We start from the raw sequence: 27,751 nt of genomic DNA on the forward strand, positions 1-27,751 counted from the left end.
CTGAAATGAAGCAGCCCTGTGGGAAGGAAACCAGGAGTGGATTTGAAAGGACTGTGAGCCACGTTTTGGGGCTGGACACACGTTCCTGGGCTCTGCGTCATGCTTCTTAATCTTGTTCACTTTAGCCTCTCCTTTGCAGCTTGGGACAGCATATTTAGAGGCCCCTGATAATATGAGGACCTTAGCCATGGCATACTTGGCTTGTTCCTGAATCTAGCACTGCCCTGGAAGATAACAGGGGGCGGATTTCAGTCTGTATTCCATGAAATGTTGAGGTTCCTTGGAAATACATCAGCGGTTCCTTGGATAGATCAGTAACGGCAGGCAGACAAGGCTTCTTGAAAGATGAGGGATAGCTGCTCCTCCTCTACAAGAACCTTCTCCAACCTAGTGCCATCCAGATGTGTTGGACATCAAAGTCCAACACATCTGGAGGGCATCAGTTTGGAGGAGCCCATTCCACAACGTCCAGCCAAGCTCTGAAACAAAAAGGCAACAGGGTGAAATATACCTAGCCTTCAATGTAGTGTAGTGCAATGGTTAGAGCAGGGCTGAGGAATGTAGAACACCCACACAGAGAGAGAGAGATGTTGTTGCACAGCAACTGCCACATCCCTCACCATTGGCTGTGCTGGCTGGGGCTGATGGGAGTTGCAGTCCAACAGCACTTGGAGGGCGACAGGCTTCCCACCCCCGGGTAAAGTTGTAGGGCTCAGACAGGGGAAATCATTCCCCCGCTTAACTGCAGAGCTGTCGTGGTGGACTTTGGGACAGTCTCTTTCTCTCTCTCTCTCAGCTTCACCCACTTCTCAGGGCGTTGGTCTAGATCAAAGTGGAGGCCGTTTATTTAAGAAGAACGGCATAGTGTCGAAAATAAAGTTTCCGATCAATAGGTCATCGGCCCATTCTGCCCATTGCAGGTCGACCATCTTCCAGCAGCAGTTCAACCGGACGGGGAAGGTCGAGCACGGCTCCGTCGCGCTGCCGGCAGTCATGCGTTCGGGCTCCACCGGGCCAGAGACGTTCAATGTTGGCAGCATGCCTTCGCCCCAGCAGCAGGTGACGGTTGGCCAAATGCACAGGGGTCACATGCCCCCCTTGGTAAGCATCCCTCCCAGACGTTCCCTTTCTGTTATCCTTTAGCAACTAGCGCTATAAGGGCTCGATGGCCTTATAGGCCCCTTCCAACTCTACTATTCTATGACTCTATGATTCTATGTTTCTAGTGTGTGCTGGAACCACTTCCTGTGACCACTGGGCTATCCCCTCTGGCAGCGCTCTCCTAAAACATTGGGGAGGGGAGAGCGGGAACAGCTGGGGAGCAGTGGTGTCATGCAACCAGTGCTCACAGGGATGCACACACACACACACATCCAGAATTCCCAGGTCCCCTCTAAGCTTAGCTGCAATCCTCAAAATAGCTAGGGGGAAAGGATTTTCCCAGCAACAAAGAGTGTTCCTTGGCACCATGAGAAGTATTTTATGGCGGCTTGAATGGGCAGTTAAGACCCATTGGGGGAGCCCAATCCGCAAATAGGGACAGGAACGTCTCACTTTGGACGTCTGTCCCAAGAGTTTACAGCCACGTATGAACAGCTTCTAACCCCCTTTCCCCCTCTGCTGCCCCGTCCTGCCCTTCTTCACCAGACCTCTGCTCAGCAAGCCTTGATGGGCACCATCAACACCAGCATGCACGCGGTTCAACAGGCACAGGCTGACCTCACGGAAGTCGATAACCTCCCGCCGTTAGGAAATGACATGGTAAGCAATTGGGAGAAGCCATTGTGCTGGATGTCCTGCCATCCGGCTCCTTTCCCCCTTGCGCTCAGGCTCCTCTTGGCAGTTCTTCCATATTTGGGACGGCTTTGTAGGAGCAAAGCTGTGCTACATCTGGCTGTTCTCCCTGGGCACTCAGGTAGCCTTTGCAGGAGGGACGTGCTTGATCCACCACCATGTGAACCAGGCCTTAGTCAGATCTTGACAATATATCTTGTTCTGAGTAGCTCTTGCCCTCATGCAACTCCGGTCCAGTTGTGAAGGAGGATTTCCTTCGGACTGTGCCCTCCTGGGAGGTCAGATCCACCTGCCTGCCATTCTGCAGCCCTAAACTCAACATCTGCTTGCCAAAGAGAACGGTGGCATGGCCACCTCTGTCCCAGGCATGCTTTCTCCTCCGCTCTCAGTTGGACAGCTGCTCCTTACAGATATCTGCTTAGGTTGAATCTGACTTTCCTACTGCTTTCCAGGCCTCCAGAGTTTGGGTTCAAAACAAAGTGGACGAGTCGAAGCACGAAATACACTCTCAGGTTGACGCCATCACCGCAGGAACGGCCTCCGTCGTGAACTTGACGGCAGGTAAATTGGCAAGCATGGATTTCTGCCAGGGTTGCTCTTGGCTGCATGGCCTCTTCTGTAACGTCGTGTTGGCTTAGGAGATATCCCAAGAAGGGCTAATTCAGAGATAATGTCAAATCGTGGCTAGGCGGCCATAGGAAGCTCCTTTATACCAGGTCAAACTATTTGTCCATCTTGCCCAATGTCGTCTGTTCTGATTGGCATTGGCTCTCCAGGCAGAGAATTTCCTAATTTGTCCCACTTTCCTCTAAAGCCGGGCTGATTCCATCTGCAGGGGGGATTTGTGCAAATTAGGAAATTCGCGCAAAATTGAACTGGGAAGTTGCGCAAATCCAGTGTGAGCATGTCTGGCAATTTGCAAACATTTTTGCAGATGCTCATAATCACATCCGGGCTTTGAACAAGGAATGCTCACATGTTTTGGGAGCTAAACCAAAAGTTTCATATTTCCCTACCTGTTGAGAGAGAGATGCAGTTGCTGAGGTGTGACGTCCTCCGTCTTTCGTCTCCAAGAGTGCAGAGCGAGCTGGTTATTGCGAGCTGGAGGCCCTCTTGTGCAGCCAACTGTCCTGAGTCCTAGTGGTGGGAACCCTTCTCTACTCCACCGTTCCAAATCGGAAGAGGAAGTAGACCATCCATGCAGTTGAGGGAATTCACCCAGTGTAACTTGGGTCTTTGTAAATTGTCGTTTCAATCCTCCTTGCTCTGTTGCAAGAGAACATCATGTTACTTCTGCTTAGTTAATAGAAACCTGGAATATTTATAATATGAAATCACCAAAAGTGGCTTCTGACAAAAACAGTCCAATATAACAAAACCATGAATCCATTAGAACAATGAACAGCAAAAATTAAGAACCCATGAAGACTTAAAACGTGAGAGGAAGCAGTAGTAAAACCTAGGGCTGTGCACGCCCTCCCCGAACCATTTTGTATCCTGATCCAGACCTTCTGGATCGGGCCCAAACTGATTCAGGTCAATCTGGACCTCCACCCATCCGCTCCGGAACCGGATCTGGAGCGAGATCCGGAGGTCCAGATCGATATTCGGCCCGCATTTTGCCCCCCCTTCCCCACTTACCTGGCTCCGCCGACATCACCGCACAGACTGCGGCAGTGGAGCCAGGTAAGCTCCCCTCCCCACTTACCTGGCTCCGAAGCTTCGGAACGGCCCAAATCGCTTTGGACCATTCCGAACCGCTTCGGGCCAATCTGGACCTCCCTCGATCCGCTCCGCAACCACACTTAGGAGGTGCAGATTGGCCCGCTCCACTTCGGATCCATAACGGAGTGGCGCACACCCCTACTAAAACCTCAGTGTAAACCTCAGGTTACATCTTAATTTGGGAAGCGTTTCCATTTTCTGACACATTCGTGGCTAAACCTTCCTGTCTGGCAGGTGACCCTGTAGACACTGACTACACAGCCGTGGGATGCGCCATCACCACCATCTCTTCCAACCTCACTGAGATGTCCAAAGGGGTCAAGCTTCTGGCTGCACTGATGGACGATGAAGTTGGAAGTGGGGAGGACCTCCTGAAAGCCGCTCGGACCCTGGCAGGAGCGGTTTCAGACCTGCTGAAAGCTGTGGAGCCAACCTCAGGAGAGGTAAGGTCAACAAAGTAGCTCACAGCCGGAGAGCAGAAATGCCGTCAGAGCTCTAACCATAGATATTAGTAATAGAAGTTTATGCTTCTATTCACCTCATTTCTTGTCGCTCTGTCACCCTCCCAGCCTCGCCAGACAGTCCTGACAGCTGCCGGAAGCATCGGCCAAGCCAGCGGGGAACTTCTCAGGCAGATCGGAGAGAATGAGACGGACGAACGGTTCCAGGTAAAGGCCACACCTGGGCCGCTTCTCATCCAGCCTAGAATGCCACCATAAGTACCACATAATCAATTCGGACTGCAACCCAATTAAAGAAATGTTAATGGGCAACTCCTAGGAGTTTTAGCCGATCATTTGATTATCTCTCTGATCTGGCCTTCTAAGGTATCACAGAAGATCGCACACACACCCTTTTCCCCATGCTTTTGAGCAGTTTCCCCCCCCCCCCCCCGTTCTAAGGCCAGATCTACACAGGATATAACACTATAAAGCAGTTTGAAAACAGTATATGGGACGTGATATGGGCCCCAACAGTTGTCAGTGCACTTTAATACCTTTATAAAGCAGTAGTTTATATCTTGCCACAGAGCCTCGTGTGGCGCAGAGTGGTAAGCGGCAGTTACTGCAGCCGAAACTCTCCCCACGGCCTGAGTTCAATCCCAGCGGAAGCTGGTTCTCAGGCAACCGGCTCAGGTTGATTCAGCCTTCCATCCTTCCGAGATCGGTAAAACGAGTACCCAGCTAGCTGGGGGAAAGGTAACCGCGACTGGGGAAGGCAATGGCAAACCACCCCACTACAAAGTCTGCCAAGAAAACGTCAGCGAAAGCAGGCGGCCCTATGGAGTCAGCAATGACTCAAGTGCTTGCACGAGAGGTTCCTTTCCTTTCCTTCCTTATATCTTGCCTAAATGTCAGTAGGAGTTTTAAGTCAAAATATATGCTGGTATTTTGACCTTACCCCTGAATGCGGTCTCCAAGAATTTATCCAAAATGGGATTCAGCCCTCAGCCTGAAAGAAGTTCAACATTTCTAGTGTTTAAGATTGCAGATTAAAAAATTTTTTTAATATGTTTAATCTAATGGATCAATTAAATGTTGCTACCTTGATATAAATATGTTTCAGTCCTATAAATGTGTGTCCTGTTCTTATATATTTCTTTATTAAATTTACATACCGCCCCATAGCCGAAGCTCTCTGGGCGGTTTACAAAGGTTAAAAACAGTGAACCTTTTTTAAAATAAAGTATACAAAATTTAAACACCATCAAAAAATATATGCCTTTTGCTACAACGAAACAGCAACAATAACAACACCAGGCTTTGTAGTGCTGTGACTTTTAGGTTTCAAAATGTGGTTAACGTCCCCTTCAGAGTGATGAAACGTTGAGTCATCCCCTGAAACTCTCCCCCCCCCAATTTCTCTTGGCTTTTGCTCGTTCCCCAGGATGTGCTGATGAGTCTTGCCAAAGCTGTCGCCAACGCCGCCGCCATGTTGGTGCTAAAGGCCAAGAACGTGGCCCAGGTGGCTGAGGACGCGGTTCTGCAGAACAGGGTGATCGCCGCCGCTACGCAGTGTGCCCTCTCCACCTCTCAGCTAGTTGCCTGCGCAAAGGTATGGGTTTGGGGTATCTGGGCCCTTCTGGAATATTCCGTCAGCAGTTGCTCATGGGTGGGTGTTTGGTAGAAGAAGACAGCAGACCTAGATTAGCAGGTAGTGAAGCATCCGGAGTCAATGAAGTCCTCATAGAATCATAGATTAGTAGAGTTGGAAGGAGCCTATAAGGCCATCGAGTCCAACCCACTGCTCAATGCAGGAATCCACCTTAAAGCATCCCTGACAGATGGTTGTCCAGCTGCTTCTTGAAGGCCTCTAGTGTGGGAGAGCCCACAACCTCCCTAGGTAACTGGTTCCATTGTTGTACTGCTCTAACAATCAGGAAGTTTTTCCTGATGTCCAGCTGGAAACTGGCTTCCTGTAACTTGAGCCTGTTATTCCGTGTCCTGCACTCTGGGATGATTGAGAAGAGATCCTGGCCCTCCTCCTTCTCGTGCATCACCTGAAATGACTGGATTAGTCAGAGGGAACGACTAGCTAGCAGCAGAGGCTGGTGGCTCTGATGTCAGTGGAACCGTCAATCTGGTCTGGGTTTCCATCAGAACTGTAAAGGAGGTATCCAAGGTGTGAACCAATGGATAGCTGAATGTGAAGCACCTTGGATAGTTTTTGGATAGTTCTTGGATAGTTGGTTCTGACTGAAACTTGGAGCAGATTCAACACTCCACTGATATCAGAGCCACCAGCCTCCGCTGCTAGCTGCCGATCCCTTTTCATGCCTTATGAGATATTCATCTCCCGCTGTTCAGAGCCATAGAACTGTGCAATTGTTAAGAGTTGAAAAGGTCCTTGAAGGTCATCTAGTCCAACCCCTTTTCAACACAGGCTCTACAATGCAGGGTGCAACTACAGTATCCCTGCCGGACAGCCATCCAATCTCTGTTCATGACCCCATACTGGTTCAGCAGCACATAAGCACGGCATTTTAGCAAGTGTTTTTTGAGCCAGCATGACGTAGTGGTGGGAATTTCAGATAATTGTCCAGGGAGACCTGTGTTCAAATCCCCGCTCAACCATGAAGTTCATGGGTGACCTCTCTCCCTCTCAGCCTAACCTACCTTGCAGGGTTGTTGAGCGGATAAAATGGGAGGGCACCATTGTGGAGGATGGGCAGGCTAAACAAACAAAAAAAGAAAACCCAGAAAGAATTGTGGCCAGTTTTCCTAAGTGACACGGCGGCCTGTGTTTCCACGTAGGTGGTGAGCCCGACCATCAGTTCCCCCGTGTGCCAGGAGCAGTTGATAGAAGCCGGGAAGCTGGTGGACCGCTCCGTGGAGAACTGCGTCCGAGCGTGCCAGGCGGCCACGGACGACACGGAACTGCTCAAGCAGGTCAGCGCGGCTGCCAGCGTGGTCAGCCAGGCCCTGAATGATCTCCTGCAGCATGTCCGGCAGTTTGCCAGCCGGGGGGAGCCCATCGGGCGCTACGACCAGGCTACGGACACCATCATGTGTGTCACCGAGAGCATCTTCAGTTCCATGGGGGATGCTGGTAAGCTGCTTGAACTTGACGTCAGCTTGGATTCCTGACCAGGGTGGGGGCGGCCTTGCCCTCTTCATATCGACCTGGGCCTACCTTACAAGGCGGTTGTTGCAAGGATAATATGCAGTGCTGTATAAATGCCAAGTGTTATTAAGGACCTGTACGCATTTTATTTTAGGAAACTGTGGCTTTTGCTTGGATATGGTCCATTCCTGACTTTGGGGCAGGGGGGAATAAGCACGTGGTCAAAGTCTCGTGGCTGGCTGTCCATGAAACGGTGAACACTCTCGAGTCATTTTAAGAAAGACTTGCTTGTACGCAAGACAAGCTGGGTACCATCTAAACCGAAATAAAACAGTGCTGGTATTTCAGAATGGGCAACTGATTTACGGGGGTTAGGGGGAGGGTTTGGGCAATTGTGCAATGGAGGCAGGCGAGCTCAGGAAGCCACAGGAATTCAACAGGTAATGCGTTCTGAATGTGCACACTTTCCCAGGTCAACCTGTTTGTCTGTCAGTATTGGCTAGTAGTGGCTCTCCAGCAGGGAAAGGGTTTCTCCCATTGCCTGCTACGTGACCCTTTTTTTAACTGGAGATGCCAGGAATTGAACCTGGGACCTTCTGGATGCAAAACAGGGGCTCCACCACACTGAGCTACGGGTCTCTTAAATGAGGGCGGCTCTCCACACTACCCTTCTCGGGCACTGCTGTGTCTCCCAGCCACCCAATCAGAATGCTTTATCACTGCCAGCTCCAGTTATATTTATTTATTTATTTATTTATTTATTGCATTTATATACTGCCCCATAGCCGAAGCTGTCTGGGCGGTTTACGAACAGTAAAACACAGAACATTAAAAACAAATATACAAAATTTTAAAGCATAAAACCAGATTGCATACAATATCCATCTATTCTGGGTCAGTTAAAAAGTCAGCATATGCTGTTAAACGCCTGGTTGAAGAGAAAAGTCTTGACCTGGCACCGAAAAGATAACAATGTCGGCACCAGGCGGGCCTCGTAGGGGAGTTCGTTTCACAATTGGGGGGCCACCACAGAGAAGTCCCTCTCTCTTGTTGCTGCCCTCCGAGCTTTGCTCGGAGTAGGCACCTGGAGGAGGACCTTAGATGTTGAGCGTAGTGTACGGGGAGGTTCATGTCGGAAGAGGCGTTCCATCAAGTATTGTGGTCCCAAGCCGTGTAAGTCGTATGAGGGTCCTTGGACAGGCCACCCTCCACAGGCCTGTTCCCCTCCACTGTTGCCATCAGCTGTCTTGTTCCTTCTCCACTTTCTCCTCCTTGCTGCCACTTGCTGGCTTGGCAGGTAGAGAGCCAGGGAGCAAGTGGTCAGGAGCATCTGGTACTCCTCCTTCTCATAACCACCATTGTTAGGACCAGATGAACAACGGAGAAGCAAGCCCAGTGGAGCCCTGCTAGGGCCATGAGCTTCCATTAGGTTCCCTCCACCACGCCCACCCTGCGCTTGGTGAATCCTGTAGCTCCCAAGAACTTGCCTGGGAAGGCAAGGATCTGTCTGGATGGGATGTTGAGGGATAAAGGAGAGATAAAAAGCAGATTTTTAACCCAATACTGTTGTAGGTGAAATGGTACGGCAGGCCAGGGTGTTAGCTCAAGCGACTTCGGATCTTGTGAACGCCATGAGGTCGGACGCCGAGGCGGAAATTGACATGGAGAATTCCAAGAAACTTCTGGCCGCCGCAAAACTTTTGGCTGATTCGACAGCCCGGATGGTTGAAGCCGCAAAGGTATTCGGGAGAAAGTCACTAGGAGGAAAGGTGCTGTGGGAATGTATTTGGATGTCATTTGCATGGGTCGTATCAGTAGACCCACTGCAGCAACATCAGCCATTGATTTGAGTTCTCACAATTTTGCCGAAAATACCTTTGGTGCCTTTTAATTTAATTTTAGTTTGATTTGGGGACATAAAAATTGCATTGTTTCTTTATCCTGTTAATAAAGACCTCTTAGAAAGTTATTAGACTTATATAAGGCACAGTAAAAAGAAAACAAACTCCGCAATCTAATCCCCCAAATAATAAAAGCAACAGGCAAACCCTAAAAAAGCAGTTAAAATTTGCAAATAAAACTTAAACTCAACGTGCTGCAGCATCCATTTATTCTGTGCTGGCAGAAACGTACATGCAAATGTGTACACAGATGTATGGGTATAGATGATATGCAAGGGGTAGAAAGCTAATTGTATGTCCAGATTGCTAACTTGGAGGCCACAACCACCATTATGGGGAGGTCATGCTCTGTACAAAAAGTTGACAGGACTTCACAGATAAGGAGTGAAGTGGAGGCTTGGATGATACAAGGTCATCTGTGTTGAGGGGTTCTTTGAGGTTGCACCCCGGGCCGTGTGGCTTTTTTCCTTCCAGACTGTACATCTGCAGGCGTACGAGTATTTTGTTTTTGCTTACAAAACATGCAGATGTGCCCAATTCAAAGCCCCGAACAGGAGCGTGAGCACATGTCCACCAAAAATGTTCACGAATTGCCTGACATGTGGTCACGTTCGCTTTGCACAATTTTGCTTTTGCACAGATTTCCCCGCCCCCCCCGTAGACTAAATCAGCCTGCTTTAGAGCATGGAGGAAAGTTGTGCAAATTCACAAATTTGTGCAAATTTCACATTCGCTTGCTCCTCAGTTTGCACGGTTTTCCTGTTCGCACAGAGCGAGCAGCGATCACAAACGCAAACAGGAATCAGGTATAAGATGAGCTGCAAGATGATTTTCGGAGAATCCTAGCGATATTGAACACTGCTTGTTCGCCCATCCCTGTGTACATCAAATGCTAATACAGTAACAATATTGAATGAAATATACAGGAAGCCCTTTTGCTGTGTTCTGTACGAGCAAAGTGTCACCTAAAGTCTTCCCCGCATAGGGGATTAAAATTTGGAAGGAGCACAGCCTTCCGGATGTATTGGCCTGTAACTCCCATAATCCCCAGCCAGCATGGCTAATGTCCATGCTGTCCAGCACATCTGGAGGGGCACCCGGCTCAGGGACTATTTGCAGGCCGTACGTAGACCAGGGCATCCAAAGCAGCCCTCTCGATAGGTTAAACTGCAGCCCTGAAGTCTCTTACAGCTTTTGTTTTGTGTGTGTGCGACTGATTCTGCCAGGGAGCGGCAGCCAACCCAGAAAATGAAGACCAACAGCAGAGGCTCCGGGAAGCGGCCGAAGGCCTGAGGGTGGCCACCAACGCAGCTGCTCAGAATGCCATCAAGAAGAAAATCGTGAACAGATTAGAGGTGAGAACACAGCCTGGGAATCTCTCTCGGTTTTCTTATGTACCGTCGCTAATAAGACCTAGCAGCTTGGCCAAGCCAGGTGGTGGCTTTCTTTCCATGAGGAGCACGTCAGGGCCACTGACCATGTGGCCAGAGGCGGGAAGCAGCCCTGCACCCGAATCGGTCCAGATATGGAGTGGGTCGAATTGGTCCGAAGCAGGTCAGATCAGGCCGCTTGCCCCTCCCAGACACACCTGCCCAGCCGCCTGCTTCTTACCTGGACCCGTTATGAGCACCGGCGGCCATCCGCACCTCTTCAAGGGTTCCCATTTTAAAAAGAGCGACTTGCATATTTCCATAAAACCCTCTGGAAATGGTGGCCGCAATGCATCTCACTTTAGTTCCTGATCCAAGCCAGGTCAGAAAGGAACCAACGTGCACTGCAGCAAATTGGGCCGATGTGGAAGTTCCGCATCGGCCTCCAAAGCGGGTCGGGGGGTCCGTGCACAACCCTACTTTAGATGTTGCTTCAAATGATTAAGAGGCTGGAGCATCTCCCCTATGAGGGGGAAGGTTACATCAACTGGGATTGTTTAGCTTGGAAAAAAGGAGGGTAAGCGGAGACATGATAGAGGTGTACAAAATTATGCATGGTGTGTTGAATGTGGATAGGGAGACATTCTTCTCCCTCTCTCAAAATACTAGAACCCGGGGTCATCCCATGAATCTGATTATTGGGAGATCCAGGACAAATAAAAGGAAGGACTGCTTCACAGAGCACATAGTTAAATTATGGAACTCGCTACCACAAAATGTAGTGATGGCCACCAATTTGGATGGCTTCAAAAGGGGGTTGGATAAATTCATGGAGGTGAAGGCCATCAATGGCTACTAGCCCTGATAGTTGTGCGCTATCTCCAGTATCCGAGGCAGTAAGCCTGTGCACCAGTTTCTGGGGAACATGGGTGGGAGGGTGTGTTGGAAAATCACACTCTGAACCTGAGTTGAGCAGAAGTAGCAGCGGCTCTCAGTTTAGAACGCAGCAAAGACTCAATGAGGCAAAGGATTCTTTGTAAGTTAAAAGCAAATCCTTTACTGACAGTTGAAATAATTTAGTTATGGCAGCACATATACAAATACAAACGATCAATACACAGCAGCATACATCAAGATGGGGTAAGATGAAGAAATAACAAGCATGAAAAACACAGCTACTTATATAGGCAGTCCTGTACAATGATGCAATCACTAATTGATTAATTGCAGAAAAATGCTTCCATACAATAATTCAATAAGTGTCCAGCTGAGACCTTGACCTTTAAGGGAATACATTCTGCTGACTCCTCACTGTCTTCAGGTCTCCAGATAATTGTAAAAACAGTGGAAAAATAAAAACCAGATCCAATCCAGGATCCAACAGGGTGCTGTTGCACCATGTCCTGCTTGTTCATCCCTGGCCAATGGCTGCTTGGCCACTGTGTGAACAGAGTGCTGGACTAGATGGACCCTTGGTCTGATCCAGCATCAGGGCTCTTCTTATGTTCTTACGTTCTTAAATCAAACTGCACTGCAATGAACCGTGCTTCTGGGAAGTGGAGTTTAAAATGCCGTGCTGTGCCTTCTCATATTCCTGCCCAGCTGAACCCCCTTTTCTCCTCCAATCTTGAATGTATGTCTGCTTCCAGGTTGCAGCTAAGCAGGCAGCAGCAGCAGCCACTCAGACCATCGCCGCCTCACAGAACGCGGCCATCTCGAACAAAAACACGGCAGCCCACCAGCATCTGGTCCAGAGCTGTAAGGTACAGTAGCTTGAGCGGGCAAAAAAACAACCCTTCCTTTAAGGTTGTTCATGGCAAGAGCCTCCACCTATCTTGAACTGCTTCTGAGGGCGATGGTAGCTTTTCCTCTGTGGTTTGTTCCTCGGGGCTTAGCATTGCATAGCCCGTTCTACAAAGTTCCAAGCATGGACAGAGTGTTTTTTCCCTGGCCGCTCAGTGACCACAAGCCGACACCACTGTTTTTTACTCTAATGTTTCATTGTTATTTATTACGGTCACAGACCAGCAAAATCAACAGCAAAACATACAAAGGATGTTGAGTTATGGGTTTTACAAGCTTATTAGTTATTGCACAGACTGGGCTTCTGTCACATAAGCATTTGTATTAAGTTTCTGTTTGTTTTGGGCCCGTACAGAAACTAGCAGAGTATTACAACGGTTCTCAGCCAAGTCAGCAAAGATATGAATTAAGACAGAGATTTGTATAGGTTAAAACAAACCTTTTTACTGGCATATAAATATATATTTTAGTTATGGCAATACAGACACAAATACTTACAAACGGTCAGTCAATACAGCTCACATGAGGGACATCACAGATACATTCTGATAGCTACTGCACATGAAAATACATTTACTTTTATAGACTACCTATACAATGATGCAACTCCTTGCAACCCTTAATTGAAGACAATCAGTTAACCAATTATTCAATCATGACATCAATGTCCAGGTGTAGAGTTGACCTTTAAGTTTTCTGCTGAGTCTTCTGTTCCTCCAGCTCCTCAGCAATTAACAAATCAATGGAAAAACATAACCAGGATCCATTCCAGGATCCAACAAAGGATAGATAAAAAGTGACATAAAAACAAAATACAGCTTGGTGAGTGCTTCTCTCAGAAGGATAGCAATGTTGTTTTTCTAATTTGCATTGAGGTCATGAGAAACTTAGAGACCCTTTCAGTAATGTGGGAGGACACATCCCTTAAACAGATTAATACCAATATTGTGGGGCTACATCCAGAAAAGGCTGTTAATAAAGGAAAGATTAACTTTTTTTCTGCATTCCTCATACATGTTACAGTGCAAAATGACATGTTCAACAGATTCTATTGCTCCAGAACCACAGGGACATCTCCGTTGATTAACCGGGATCTTACTAAATCGTCCTTCTAGTAATGCTGATGTAATGTAAATTGATGCAGTTAGTCAAACAACTTTCCTGTAATCGGGCGATGATCCCCGTTTCTCAGTCATTCTCTTTCAGCCTTTGCTTGACCTTGGTGCATGGAGCACATCTCTGTAGGTTGGTGCAAGCAACAGGCCGGGTAGATTTCCCAGCCTGGGGCCTCATCTTCTTCTAGAGAAATACAAGGCAGTGTTTGTTTGTATGTCCTCTGAGGACTCAAAAACATACATCCGAGTGTTTTATGAAGCTTTTGGGATTTGTTCTACCTCTACCTGGGATGTTTTTAGGCATAGTGAAAATTTCAACCACCATCTTGAACTAAAAAGGCGGCAAATCGGGGGGAAATTAAAGATGTGCTGCTTCAATAACTTTTCATTGATTCCAGCCAAAGTTTGCAGCATGATTCTGCACTGCAGTAACCAGTTTTTAACCATACAGCATTCATGTTTTCCATGTTTCTCCCCATCCCAGGAGAGAAAGGGCTTCTTTGTATGTGTTTAACCTATGGAACTCACTGCCACAGGATGTGCCGGTGCCCATTGGCTGTATCAATGGATGAGGGCTGGTCTATTTATTTATTTGTTATCTTTATATCCTGCCTTATTCTCTGAGGAGCCGTAGTCCTCCTCTCCATCTCATCCTCATAGCAGCTCTGTGAGGTAGGTTAGGCTGAGAGTCGGTTACTGGCCCAAAGTCATCCAGTGAGCTTCATGGCTGAGTGAGGACTGGAACCCAGGTCTCCCACATCTCAATCCAACACTAACCACTATAGCATGCTGCTTATTAGCCATAATAGCAAAATGGACTCCCCATGCTCAGAGGCTGTATATCTCTGGGCTTGCCTTCTTGCTGGGCTTGCAAGCTTCCCACTGGGCTGTCCACTGTTGGAGACAGAATGCTGGTTTAGGTAGACCTTTCAAATTAGGCAAACATGACCCATTCTTATGAATTAGGTAACCACGACCAGCTCTCTCTCCCCTCAGTGATTGTCACAGATATATCTTCTTCTTCATTGCAAGGGCTGGCCAGGCTGCTTTTTCCAAGGTATTACAGGATGGAAATTCTGAGACGCTGTTGTTCGTTGTGCAAAAGCGAAGCTTGTTTACACTGCTGGAGGTTCACCTTCATTCCAGACCAATGGCTCATGGTAGAACTGAGGCAAAATGGGTGTGGAGACATGAAACACATCAGATGCATATTTATAATCTCAGGGCTTAATGTGCTGGCAATGCAGGCCAGCTCTGCATTCGCCTCTGGTCCCCGGGTGCTCCGAAAGTGATGCAAATCCAAACAAACCTGTCTAATGAGCTTATTATTGCTCCAGAAATGCATTTTCCCTCTTTTCTGCTGATGGCTGCCTGAGCAATGAAAGCAAAGTCTTCAAACCAGAGTGGACCATTGCAGAGCTGCAAAAACTAGATAACGTGCTACAAGGGGAGATGGGATGCATTTTTATCTTCTTGCACGCAACTACGTAACTACATACCTGAAGCCCCAGACAGATAGGGAATAGTCCTGATCAGGGCTCTTCAAGAAGAAGTCAGACCAGGAAGGACTCAATCTAGTCCCTGGTTGATTGGCGCGGGCGTTTGGTTTTGAAGGGGGCTGTGTCCGCCTGGTCCCAGCAGATTACTTAGCGAATGCATCATGCACCCAACTGTTGTGATTCCAAGCCCTCCCATGACTTGTGAGACAATAAAGAGGCCTACTGTGCCATCCACAAAAGCTTTATTCAGTAAGTAGAGACCTCTTCACACCTGAAGAGAGTGTGAATGCTAGGAGCTACCCTGTACACTTCATTAGGCAACTGTCTTGCTTTGGTAGGCTATCAACTAAATGGATGGTTTCCCGCCATGCCTGACAGACTTTAACTGGGGCCCTCCTTCAGGGAGGGGTCTTCAAGTTGTAACCTCTGCCATGTGGCTAGTCTGGCAGACCACCTCCCACCTCCTCTCAACTCTGCCTGCTTGACCTTGTGGCGGACTCTGGGATCTGTCAATTCCAACGCTCCCTCTCCATCCAACGAAGACTGAGTTCCCAGAGGTAGGGGGGATGATCTTTGAGCCTGGGCCTCCTGTTTGATAAGCTCCTACGAAGATTCCTCCTTGACTCCTGGAGAGCCTTTGAGAATTTCCTCCCCTGCTTCCTGTCTTGGCTGATTTTCTTCTTCAGGCTCCGAGTTTGATTCAGAATTCACACCAGGGAGACTAGGCCTTATCCTGACAACAACTTGTATTTGCACATATTGTTCCTTGCCCAGCTGTGCTCCCTAGTTGGATTTCTGGGCAGAGGAAGTAGCAATTTATTTATTTTTACTGGTGAGTTATGATACTGCAGATCAATAGTGTTGAATCTTTTTCAGTCCAAGGGCTGAATCCAGAGAAGCTCACATGATCTGTGTTCCCAGGGTGGGGGAAGGCAAATAAATACCAGCATATTTTATCTTAAAGCTGTTTCTTATTTATTTATTTATTTATTTATTGCATTTTTATACCGCCCAATAGCCGAAGCTCTCTGGGCGGTTTCTGTCCATAGCTAAGCCTTAAGAGAGGCATTTCGACCTATTAGAAAAGAAACTAAACTGTATAAGAACTGGGAAACCCTCAAACGATTGGCAGATGGGAAAAGGGGAGGCACAGGAAGGGGGCGTCGCCTTGTGGAGAATGCCAGAGGGGTGGATTGGGCCCACAGGCTTGGGATTCAACACCCTGCCTCAGATAATGGCTTCGAAAATCCTTTGGGGTGAATTCCTACAATTCTCCACATGGATGGTTCACGGCTTTCAGTTTGGGCCTTGACCATTTCAGTTGGATCCCAGGCCCATTGTTCCGGCTTTCTCTTCCCTGCAGAACGTTGCTGATCACATCCCACAGCTAGTCCAGGGCGTGAGGGGGAGCCAAGCCCAGGCCGAAGACTTGAGCGCTCAGCTTGCTTTGATCAATTCTAGCCAAAACTTCCTCCAGGTACAGTAAACTAGAAGAAGAACCAGTTGCTGGTTGGGGGGAAGGGGTGGAGCTAAGGGAGGGGGGTGGAGCTTTCTGGGGAAACCCCACCCCTGCCAAAGATGATGCTGGTAATATTTTGTTTCCCTGATGATGTTGCATGGACAAGCTCTGCACACAAATGGATACATCGACTCAGGGCTAATTGCTCCAACACCTGTTTCCTCTATCTTTCTTAAACAGCCGGGGAGCAAAATGGTGGCCTCGGCCAAAGCGGCCGTGCCCACAGTGTCAGACCAGGCCGCAGCAATGCAGTTGAGCCAGTGCGCCAAGAACCTTGCCACCAGCCTTGCCGAACTACGAACTGCCTCCCAAAAGGTAGGTGGACCTCCAGGCTCATGAGCAGCGCATTTAAAGGAGGAGAGGGCAACCTTTTCCCCCTGAGGGATACATAGGGCAAAGAGTGATGGGTCAGGGGCTGTATGCACCTACACACACACCCCTCAGTATGCAGAGATAAGGAGGTTTAAACCTCCTCTTCCTGGAGGTTTAAACCTCCCCTTTTTTGGAGGTTTAACCTCCCCTTTTTTGGAGGTTTAGCCTCCCCTTTCTGGAGGTTTAAACCTCCCCTTTCTGGAGGTTTAGCCTCCACTTCTTGGAGGTTTAAACCTCCCCTTTTTTGGAGGTTTAACCTCCCCTTTTTTGGAGGTTTAACCTCCCCTTTTTTGGAGGTTTAGCCTCCCCTTTCTGGAGGTTTAAACCTCCCCTTTCTGGAGGTTTAGCCTCCACTTCTTGGAGGTTTAAACCTCCCCTTTCTGGAGGTTTAAACCTCCCCTTTCTGGAGGTTCCTCTTCCTGGAGGTTTAAACCTCCCTGCACACTGAGATCTCACCTCCTGCTAATCAGCTGGATGGCAAGGAGGAAGCACATGATTCAAATCATTCTCCTGATAGCCCAAAACGTGATTGTGCTGAAGAAGAGGGCATACAGGAATGAGTCCCCAAGCACACCCACTTTCCTGGCACAATCACACTCCCGGGCTGTCAGCAGCAGTTAGGGAGGCAGAATCAGAGGGGAACGTCTTCTAGTATATCAGTGGCCTGGGAGGGCCACATTTTGCCCATCTGTGATTTGAAGGGTGGCTCTGCCTTCTCAGAATGTTGGCTCTCATTGAAGACATTTGTGCCTCTCACTTTAGATCAGGCGGGTCAAATCTCTATCGGCCCGAAAGCCAAATTCCACTTTGGGGAAGCTGGGAGGGGGGGCTAAGGCAATGGGGGGAGGGGGCAAAATACCAAAAATACCAGCTTATTTCAGTTTACAGCTCTTACTGCCAGTAACTAAGCCTAAGGAGAGGCGTTTTTGTGCAGAAAACTGCACAAAAAATGGAAAACGACCAAAGGATCAGAGGTCAGGGGAAAGGGAGCAAGGGAAAAGGGAAGGGGTGGAGCCATCTGGGTAACCGCAGAGGGCCAGATTGGGATTCCAGTTGGGCCAGTTTTGGCCCGCAGGCCTCAAGATCTGCATCCCTGCTTTAGATGATCAGTCATGTACTGATCTCTCTCGACTATGACCCTTTTCCATGGTTGAGTTTGTATCAGCCATTACTCAACACTTCAGCGGTTGTAGCTGAATACCAGAACCGGCTCCCTTCAACGGGATGTCGCCAAAGATGTTTATCACTGCTTTGTTGGATCTGTGATGATCTGTCATTCCCACGAGCATCGCAGTTTGACGTGGCAACCCTGGAACACCGAACAGGCCTCCTGGGAACCGTGTGTGTGTTGGTGATAGTGGGAGCCACTTTGATAATGAGCATGTTCTGGGGCTCCTCTCTCTGGTGTACAGGCGCATGAAGCCTGCGGACCCATGGAAATCGACTCTGCCTTAAACACTGTCCAAACGCTCAAGAATGAACTGCAGGACGCAAAGATGGCGGCTCTTGATGGGCAGCTGAAACCACTTCCAGGAGAAACGGTAAAGCGGAGAACGTCTGAGGGGGTGGGATATTGTTGGGCCTTCCAAGCACGGTTAAAACTGAAGACATAATTTTTAACATATAGTTCGCCCCGCACACTCAGGTCCTCTGGGGTGAATGTACTTCAGTCAGCTAAAACTAGGCGGACACCAGTTTCCCAGAGGACCTTTTCTTCTTTCGCCCCCAGATTGTGGAATGGCCTGTCGGGGGAGATTCGTAAAATTAACTCTCTGTGTGATTTTAAGGCAGCTTTAAAGACTAGCCTTTTCCGGCAGACCTATCCAGATCAATGTAAAATCAAGAATTTTTAAGATGTATTGATTCCTGTTCTAATGTTATTCCCCGCCTCGATCCAAAGGGAGAGGCGGGTAAGAAATAAATTATTATTATTATTATATTTATTAACTGGCAATATCCATTCACTGATATTCTCTGGGACATTGACATTATAATCTAAAACTGTAAAGCAGTCCCACGACCTGGTGTGCAGATGAGGGGTTTCAAACTCGGAAGGGTCTCAAACTGGGAAGGACATTGCGAAGTAGATTGCGCTTTGTCTACTGATGGAATGGCACCCGAGGAGTCATACTGCTCCAGGAAGCGTTTTCCATAGAGTAGGGGCCACCACTGAGAGCACCCTGCAATCAGTGAGAATTCTATGTATTCAGTGGAGCAGGATCACTGCAACGGCAGTGTTCCTTGCGCTGAAGGATCCATTTGTTTTGGTGGGTCATTGCCGAGTGTTACCTTTCCTCTTTGGTTCATGTTAGCATGGCCTTTTCCCCATTCAGCTTGAAAAATGCGCTCAGGACCTGGGAAGCACCTCCAAAGCTGTCGGCTCATCCATGGCCCAGCTGTTGACCTGCGCGGCGCAAGGCAACGAACATTATACAGGTACAAGACAACTTGTCAAAAGTTTGCCAGGAAAAAGAATCCATTATAGCGGCATCTTGTCGACTGCAGCAAACGCATTGGACTCAGTGGGCTGTCCACTTTTTTAAAAAGTATTTGAATTCTTGGCAACAAATTGCTGATGAAAGCATTCTCCTGTATTTGCAGCCATCTCGTGTGTAGTACAATATGCCCAGCTGCAGCCAGGCCATCTAAATGTCCAAGTTCCTGCCCATAGACTACATCAGCTGTATTCCTTTATCAAAAATAGAAAGGAAAGGAACATCTCATGCAAGCACTGAGTCATTACTGACTCTTGGAGGGACGCCAGCTTTCGCTGACGTTTTCTTGGCAGGCCTTATAGCGGGGTGGTTTGCCGTTGCCTTCCCCGGCCGTGATTACCTTCCCCCCAGCTAACTGGGTACTCATTTTACCGACCTTGGGAGGATGGAAGGCTGAGTCGACCCGAGCCGGCTGCCTGAAACCAGCTTCCGTTGGGATCGAACTCAGGCCGTGGGGAGAGTTTCGGCTGCAGAAACTGCTGCTTTGCCGCTCTGCGCCACACAATATGAAAATGAATTGACGACTAGGACCTTCCGTTTTTAGTATAGGCAATGCTGCTTTATCCTCAGGGGATTAGTGGTCTGATAGCGAAAGGCTCATGGAGCGATTATGTCAATTACCTCTGTCAATTACGTTCTGCCTTCCATAAGGTTTCCATATCCAGCTGATAAAGCTCCTTAGAGCGTCTCTCCCTTTCGTAATGTGCCCCAAGATGGAACCGATTTCAGCTGCACTTTAGTTTTGAAGCAGCAGTAATTGAATTAGGGTGGGTCTGTTTTTTCAGTTGCAAAGTCTTGCTGCGTTGAAGCCGACGTTTGCTGTCCGGTGTGACTCCGCAGATCCCCAGGGTTTTGGGGTTTTTTTGTTAATGCCCAGTATCCCTCCGCTCTGTGATGAGTAGATCAGATTGAGGAGGTTATAGAAAAGCGGGAATTTTTGTTTGTTTGTTTAAAATGTAGAAAATAAATAAATAAATACTTCTACTCCAAGAGCAAAAGGAAAAGTCAAGACAAAACAAAACAAAAGATGGACAATCGCCCAGGAGGGATGCTCAATTAGACGTTGGGGTATTTTCATTGAAAGCACGGCCATCTCGCTTGCATTGCATATTAATTGGGGAGGGGGTTCCCTTCTGTGAATTTGAAGGGATGCCCAAGCATGACGGATGCGACCATGTTGTATATATGAATTATGGGCTCGATGCAAACTTGGCTATATTTATACAGAAATATAAATGTAAATTCGTTAATCCAGGGGTTGCTGCAAGGGAGACAGCTCAGGCATTGAAGACTTTGGCTCAGGCAGCCCGGGGAGTCGCAGCATCTACCAGTGACCCCGCTGCGGCGCATGCAATGCTGGATTCTGCGCGGGACGTCATGGAAGGCTCCGCCATGCTTATCCAGGAAGCAAAGCAGGCCTTGGTGGCTCCTGGCGATGCCGAAAGCCAGCAGAGGCTGGCCCAGGTGAGTGGTGAAACGGACGGGGCTTTGTCTTACTGTACAGGAGCAAGCAGAAGACGCCCCAGTTCCCACATCGTGAATGAGGCGGTGGGCTGTTGTAGACTGCCCAATTACTCCCACCGCCAAATGGGGATATCCAGATTTTGTGAAATCCGTCCTGTGGGTGTTCCATGGATTGCATGGTGTCGTTCATTCCGGCGTCCATTCATAGAATTTTTTTAATTTGTTATGCAAAAAAATGCGCAAATAATTCGTCAAAAGGGTTTATAGCAATTTACGTAATTTACGTTCAATACGTAACATTTTGCATACTGTCCCCCATCCCGCTCAACTTTTCCCCATGTATAATTTCCAGTCTCAGCAGAAACTTGCGTATTTTCCTACGAACACATTTTTGTAAATTTCGGCACAGTTAAAGAAAAAGATCTGAAAGGCCACCGACTCCGCACGGCCTGGAGAGGCCCGTCTGCAGCGGATTCAACGTGTCGGATTCTTGGAAATGGAGGAGGCTCATAACATCATATCAGACAGATCAAGAAATAATATGTTATCAGCAATACAATCGCAGCCACACACACACACACACACACACACACACACAAAGGGAGATTAAAGCAGTCAAGTTCTCAAAATTTATTACTTTCACCCCTACGTTTTGCTCAAAATACCAAGTTTTAACAGTTTGGCAATATGCAAGAAGCAGGTCAGCCAGCTGGGCCTCTGTAAGAGAGGGCGTTCCGCAACTTGGTTTTCTTTCTTTTCCTATTTATTTAGAAGATTGCTATACTTAATTATCATGATGGCAGCCAGACGGCCTCTGCCTACAGCAGTCTTCTTCAATCCGTCACCTTCTATATGTGTAGGACTACAACTCATTGGCCCCGTTCAGACAACATGCTAAACCCTGCTACTGGTTTAGCAAGTTGTCTGAATGGGGCCATTTTCATCCAATACATATGGAGAGCACAAGGGTGGGGAAGGCAGGCCTACTGGGTCTGGACGTCGGTGGCTTTGGAGGGACGGCCATTGGTTCATTCTTCCAAAGAGAGGTGGAAAAAGCAATGGTTCCTGGAATTTCTGTTCCTTCCCAACATGATGAAAAATCTCAGGGATGACTAAGAAGGTGTGAATCAGCAAAACCCAAGGTTGCCAGAGCTTTCCAGATTCCATCTCAAAGCTTGTTCCAACTTGAGTCCATCTGGGTTGGTTGGTTGGTTGGTTGGTTTTGTTTCCATGCATATATATATTTTTAGTGCGCATTTTTTCCAAACGCATGCATCAGTTATGCGCATCTTCAAAAAAATATGCATTCTTCCCCCATCGATGAACCATTGATGAAAGTGCAGTTTACAGAAGCATGATTTTTTTCATGCACATTTTTCAAATGTATGCATGCTGTTGAACGCCGTTTTGGGCCCCCCGCAAATCACACAACAAGTTCGGAAGCGTACTGACATCGACTGCAGATTGCGTCTGAGGCCGTGTTCGGTCTGGAAGGTGCCAACTGGTTAAATCCTGATCAAAACAAACTGAAATTAATTTCTCATGTCGATGCTCAGGAATACAGAGAACCACACCCCACACCTGCCCAGAGCTTGTGGGCTGCATCAGGTTGGTTTCTCGTTAACTTTGTGCATGTGCCTGTGGTTTTTTTCCCCTGAAGGTGGCCAAAGCTGTCTCACATTCACTGAACAATTGCGTGAATTGCCTTCCCGGCCAAAAGGACGTGGATGTGGCGTTGAAGAGCATTGGTGAATCTAGCAAGAAATTGCTTGTGGAATCGGTGAGCTGCTTTTAAACATTTGTTCTCTGTAATAATGTGAAGCTGGACTTAAAAAAACATAAACGAAACCTGTAAATAAGGATGTGTCTCAACAGAACCACTTGCTCTTAAATTTAGTCCTAAATAAAAACCTGTTCCCTTGGGGGGTACTGGAGTGGTACAGTCTATTCCACCTCCTTGTTGTACTGCATGTGTAGACCAGGTCTTCAAAAGACTTGTTGCAAAAGATGTTTGAGTGCTCTTAGCCTGATTTTGGAAGGTTGGCAGAACCACGCAATCTCTGAATCTTACTGGAACTAAGCCAAAGTGCATGGAACTGAAATAATCACATGCTCTCCCTGTTTATTGCTAGGGCCTCCTGTTCCCATCCCTTCCTCTGTTTTTCTCCCTTGCGTCACGTTTTAGATTGCAAGCCTCTTGGGGCAGGGACCTGTCCTCTCGTCCTTAGCCTCTGGTGAGTGCCACCGTGTGCATCATTGGCGCTTTCCATAAAAACTGCATAACGACCCAGAACACGCTCTCTCTCCCCCCCCCCACTTGTAGCTGCCCCCCAGTTCAAAATCCTTCCAAGAGGCGCAGAGCGAACTCAACCAGGCTGCAGCTGATCTGAACCAATCGGCGGGGGAGGTTGTCCACGCCACACGGGGCCAGAGCGGCGAGTTGGCGGCCGCCTCCGGAAAGTTCAGCGAGGATTTTGACGAGTTCCTTGACGCCGGGATCGAAATGGCTGGGCAAGCTCAGGTGAGTAGGTCTGGGTGAAGTCTCCCAGCCCCCCGGCCCCACCTGTCGGGCCACTTGAGCTTCTTTTGAGGCTTGGTGAGGACCAACGAGCTCTTGGCAGCTATCTACCCTCGCTCCGGAAATTACAGACTTCCTCCCCTGCCCTGGTTGCATAAATGCGGCCTTTACGTCCGCTATTTACGCAATAGGGAAATGCATGATTTCCAGAGCCGCCATAGTATGCAACAGTGGAGACTCTGAAAATTGTGCATTTCCCCTGTTGCGTAAATTGCGGCTGTAAAGGCTCCAGTTACACAACGGGGGGGATGTAATTTCCGGAGCCCCCAATGTGGTGCACAAAGGAGGCTCCGGACGACGGCAGATAGCTGCTGCACGCTCGTTGGGCCTCACGGGCGCTCGGAACACAAGGATGCAAATGCACCACTGAGTCCGGCAGTGGGGCGTGATGCGTGGGAGCCCGTCCGACTCCAGGACTCAGGCAGGCACCCACAACAGGTGTAGTTTCCCCTTCTCATCCATGGCTTGGCAGGAGAGAGTAGGCTGGCGTTACTCTTCTTTCTTTGGGAGTTGACAGCCACTTTGGGGCCTCCCCCAGAAAGCAAACACAGGATATAAAAGTTGAAATGTAATGTAAGAACATCAGAAGAGCCCTGATGCTGGATCAGACCAAGGGTCCATCTAGTTCAGCACTCTGTTCACACAGTGGCCAACCAGCCATCAGCCAGCAAAGCAGGACATGGTGTTACAGCACCCCACACACACCCATGTTCCCCAGCAACTGGTGCACACAGGCTTACTGCCTCGGATACTGGAGATAGCACACAACCATCAGGGCTAGTAGCCATTGATCTCCTTCTCCTCTGGGAATTCATCCAACTCCATTTTAAAGCCACCCAAATTGGTGGCCATCACTACATCTTGTGGTAGTGAGTTCCATAGTTTAACTATGCGCTGTGTGAAGAGGTACTTCCTTTTATTTGTCCTGGATCTCCCACCAATCAGATTCATGGGATGACCCCGGGTTCTAGTATTTTGAGAGAGGGAGAAAAATGTCTCCCTATCCATATTCTCCACACCATGCCTAATTTTGTACACCTCTATCATGTCTCCCCTTAGCCTCCTTTCTTCCAAGCTAAACAATCCCAGCTGAGGTAACCTTCCCTTATAGGGGAGATGCTCCAGCCTCTTAATCATTAGAAGCAACATCTAAAGTAGGGATGTGTATGGTGCACCCAGGCTTACTGCCTCGGATACTGGAGGCAGCACACAACCATCAGGGCTAGTAGCCATGGATGGCCTTCTCCTCCAGGAATTTATCCAACCCCCTTTTAAAGCCATCCAAATTGGTGGCCATCGCGACATCTTGTGGTAGTGAGTTCCATAATTTCACTATGTGCTGTGTGAAGAAGTATTTTCTTTTATCTGTCCTGAATCTCCCACCTAGCCTGCTTGGTCCTCTTGCTTTCTCACCTCCCATGCTAACCTCCCAGCTCCCATGCGCAGTGATGTTATCGCTTTGCAGAGGATAAACAAACGTGTAACTGTCATATGGAGCTGTGGAATGAGTTCTTGCCTTGGAGAGAGACCGGATGTTTTCACCCCAAATGCGACTTCCCTTTAGGCACAGCAGCAGTAAGGGGAAGTCTCTCTCAGTGCCCAGTTAAGGCCTTTGGGAGCGCCACAGAACAAACCTCTGCCCTCAGCTTTCTCACTCACATGCCTGAGAATTCCAAGCTCAGATTGGTCCACGTTGCAGGTTTTAAAACATTCTTTCATCAGCGCAGCTAATCTATGCAACAAAAAGGTGATAACCTTAACCTAACACAATATAAATGAAAGCATGGAAGTTAAGGAAACAGGTTAAAAATGCCATTTTATAAGCTAAAATATAATGTTAAAAGTAACATACATAGAGCATTTCACATGTACAATAATGCAACAAAACATTCAAACTGCTCTACAGAAAATGCTCAGTAGACTTAATCAATTTGGCCAGACGCGTTTCGACTCTTGGTCTTCCTCAGTGACCAGTGTGCTATGGAACAAATACAAACACTTGTAAGAGCCAGGGTAAAGGCAAACACTTACTGCTGTATTTTTCAAAATATATATATTTTAAATAAAGTTAATTAGACCTGCCCAAGCTGATTAGTGCCGGCACTAAGACCAAGAGTCGAAACACATCTGGCCAAATTGATGAAGTCTACTGAGCATTTTTTGTCTAGCAGTTCGATTGTTTTGTTGTATTATTGTACATGTGAAATGCTCTGTGTATGTTACATTTAACATTATATTTTAGCTTATAAAATTGCATTTTAACCTGTTTCCTTAACTTCCTTGCTTTCATGAATGAATGAAATCTTTATTGCTAAAAGCGATACGCCATCACAATTTGACATAATAAAAACAAGTAAAAAGATAAGCTAAAATAAATAAGTTAAATAAGGTTAAAAGTGGATAATATAAAGTAAGATTAAAATAATGAACACAATTGGAATATAAAGATAAAAATCACATTAACATACGTTAAGTCGTGAGTGGGGAACTAGATCAGTACATATACCGGAACGAAACCTCTAGCTCTCCATTATGAAACTTGTTGGGAGTCTTGGTGCCTCGCTATCAACTTCCTTGCAGCTAATTTATTTATTTATTTATTTATTACATTTCTATACTGCCCAATAGCCGGAGCTCTCTGCGCGGTTCACAAAAATTAAAAACATTCAAAGTATAAAACAACAGTATAAAACCATAATATAAAATACAATATAAAAGCTCAACCAGATAAAAACAGCAGCAATGCAAAATTACAAATTTAAAACACCAAGTTAAAATTTATTTATAGACAGTTAAAATGCTGGGAGAATAAAAAGGTCTTCACCTGGCGTCTAAAAGCATACAATGTAGGTGCCAAGCGAATCTCCTTAGGGAGCTCATTCCACAGCCGGGGTGCCACAGCAGAGAAGGCCCTCCTCCTGGTAGCCACCTGCCTCACTTCCTTTGGCAGGGGCTCACGAAGAAGGACCCCTGAGGATGACCTTAGGGTCCGGGCAGGTACATATGGGAGGAGGCGTTCCTTCAGGTAGCCTGGCCCCAAGCCATTTAAGGCTTTAAATGTTAATACCAGCACTTTAAATCGGGCCCGGACCTGGACTGGCAGCCAATGAAGCTGGAAAAGGACTGGCGTGGTCTCGTTGGCCAGTCCCTGTTAGTAAGCGTGCTGCCCTGTTTTGTACCCGTTGAAGTTTCCAGACTGTTTTAAAAGGCAGCCCCACCTATGTGAACCGCCCAGAGAGCTCCGGCTATTGGGCGGTATAGAAATGTAATAAATAAATAAATAAATAAATAACGCACTGCAGTAATCCAAACAAGAGGTTATCAGAGCATGGATAACTGTAGCTAGGCTATCTCTGTCCAGATAGGGGCGCAGTTGATATATCAGCCTAAGCTGATAAAAGGTGCTCTTTGCCACTGAGTTCACCTGTGCCTCAAGTGACAGTTCTGGATCCAAGAGCACCCCCAAACTACAGACTCGATCCTTTAGGGGGAGTGCAACCAGAAATTCGCTGAGGCAAATTTCGCAACCAGATCTGTAATAAATACATTATTACCAGCCAACAATATACAGATTTGCTCAAGGGAAGATCGGTCAGAAAGATAACAAAGAATGTAATCAAGTAATTTTTGTCTAGGGGAAATATATTCATTCAGCTCTCACCTAGACAGATTGATGAGCCCCAGTGCATACCCTGGGGGTCGGGGCCCAGGCGCTCCATGCTTTGAGGCCGCAAGAGCCCTCTTGAAGATTATGCAACGTCGGCCGCTCCATCCCTCTGCGGCAGGCTTGCCAGTGCGATTCCTACAGCCACCCGCTGCAGCTTGCCGTCTTGTCATATTCATGGAAATTATATGCTAATTAAGCCCTGGCAGCGAAGACACGCAAATTAGCTGCAGTCCTCGGAGCCCGCGATCAATTTCCCACGTCGCCTGCCGTGCAAAGCGAGCTGCCGGGCCCCGCTGTTCGCCGAACAATGGCGGGATGGTTGTGCCAGGCAGAGAGGGGCAAGCAGACAGAAGGCCTGTTCAGCCAGTTGCTTCAAAGCTCTGCCCGGCTCCCCTCTTTAACCCATGAAAGCCCCTATTGTTGGAGGCGTCTGACTGCCCGGACGTGAGCTCCTTTACCATTCGCATGGCCAAGGGTTCCCTCTGCATTGTTTTCTGCGCTGTCCCAGTGGTCCTAATGGAAATGCGGACGCAGCACTTAGTGTTTTAGCCGCCTTCCCCCCTCCTGCGCTAAATCTGTGTCGTGATTTGCCCCTCTGGCCTTGCAGACGAAGGAGGACCAGATCCAAGTGATAGGCAACCTCAAGAACATCTCTATGGCTTCCAGCAAGCTGCTTCTGGCCGCCAAGTCTCTCTCGGTGGATCCAGGGGCTCCCAACGCCAAGAACCTCTTAGCGGCCGCGGCGAGGTAAGGATCAACGTTGGCCTCCTTTTTAAGTTGGAGTGACTGGGGAGGGTTCTTCTCTGGTTTCCCCCTGAGGCAGTGGTGGCTGTTGGCCCTGACGTCACTGGGCGGAGAATCCGCTCCAGGTTTCAGTCACAACCA

The 27,751-nt window shown here is 48.0% G+C and overlaps 1 protein-coding gene across 1 annotated transcript in view; it reads left to right on the forward strand.

Annotated features, from left to right (window-relative positions):
- TLN2 (talin 2) overlaps positions 1 to 27,751 on the forward strand; it is a 119,898-nt gene that overhangs the window by 43,492 nt on the left and 48,655 nt on the right. The window contains exons 13-30 of the mRNA XM_063142845.1: positions 921 to 1,101; positions 1,648 to 1,761; positions 2,247 to 2,355; positions 3,754 to 3,962; positions 4,089 to 4,187; positions 5,407 to 5,574; positions 6,774 to 7,068; positions 8,656 to 8,822; positions 10,211 to 10,339; positions 12,004 to 12,117; positions 16,135 to 16,248; positions 16,471 to 16,605; positions 18,075 to 18,203; positions 18,996 to 19,098; positions 20,413 to 20,621; positions 22,282 to 22,401; positions 22,945 to 23,142; positions 27,474 to 27,613. Coding sequence (XP_062998915.1) covers positions 921 to 1,101; positions 1,648 to 1,761; positions 2,247 to 2,355; positions 3,754 to 3,962; positions 4,089 to 4,187; positions 5,407 to 5,574; positions 6,774 to 7,068; positions 8,656 to 8,822; positions 10,211 to 10,339; positions 12,004 to 12,117; positions 16,135 to 16,248; positions 16,471 to 16,605; positions 18,075 to 18,203; positions 18,996 to 19,098; positions 20,413 to 20,621; positions 22,282 to 22,401; positions 22,945 to 23,142; positions 27,474 to 27,613 — 2,733 coding nt within the window. The remainder of the gene's footprint in view (positions 1 to 920; positions 1,102 to 1,647; positions 1,762 to 2,246; positions 2,356 to 3,753; positions 3,963 to 4,088; positions 4,188 to 5,406; positions 5,575 to 6,773; positions 7,069 to 8,655; positions 8,823 to 10,210; positions 10,340 to 12,003; positions 12,118 to 16,134; positions 16,249 to 16,470; positions 16,606 to 18,074; positions 18,204 to 18,995; positions 19,099 to 20,412; positions 20,622 to 22,281; positions 22,402 to 22,944; positions 23,143 to 27,473; positions 27,614 to 27,751) is intronic.

The sequence above is a fragment of the Elgaria multicarinata genome, chromosome 16 (assembly GCF_023053635.1).
Source record: "Elgaria multicarinata webbii isolate HBS135686 ecotype San Diego chromosome 16, rElgMul1.1.pri, whole genome shotgun sequence".
NCBI classification, from domain to species: domain Eukaryota; kingdom Metazoa; phylum Chordata; class Lepidosauria; order Squamata; family Anguidae; genus Elgaria; species Elgaria multicarinata.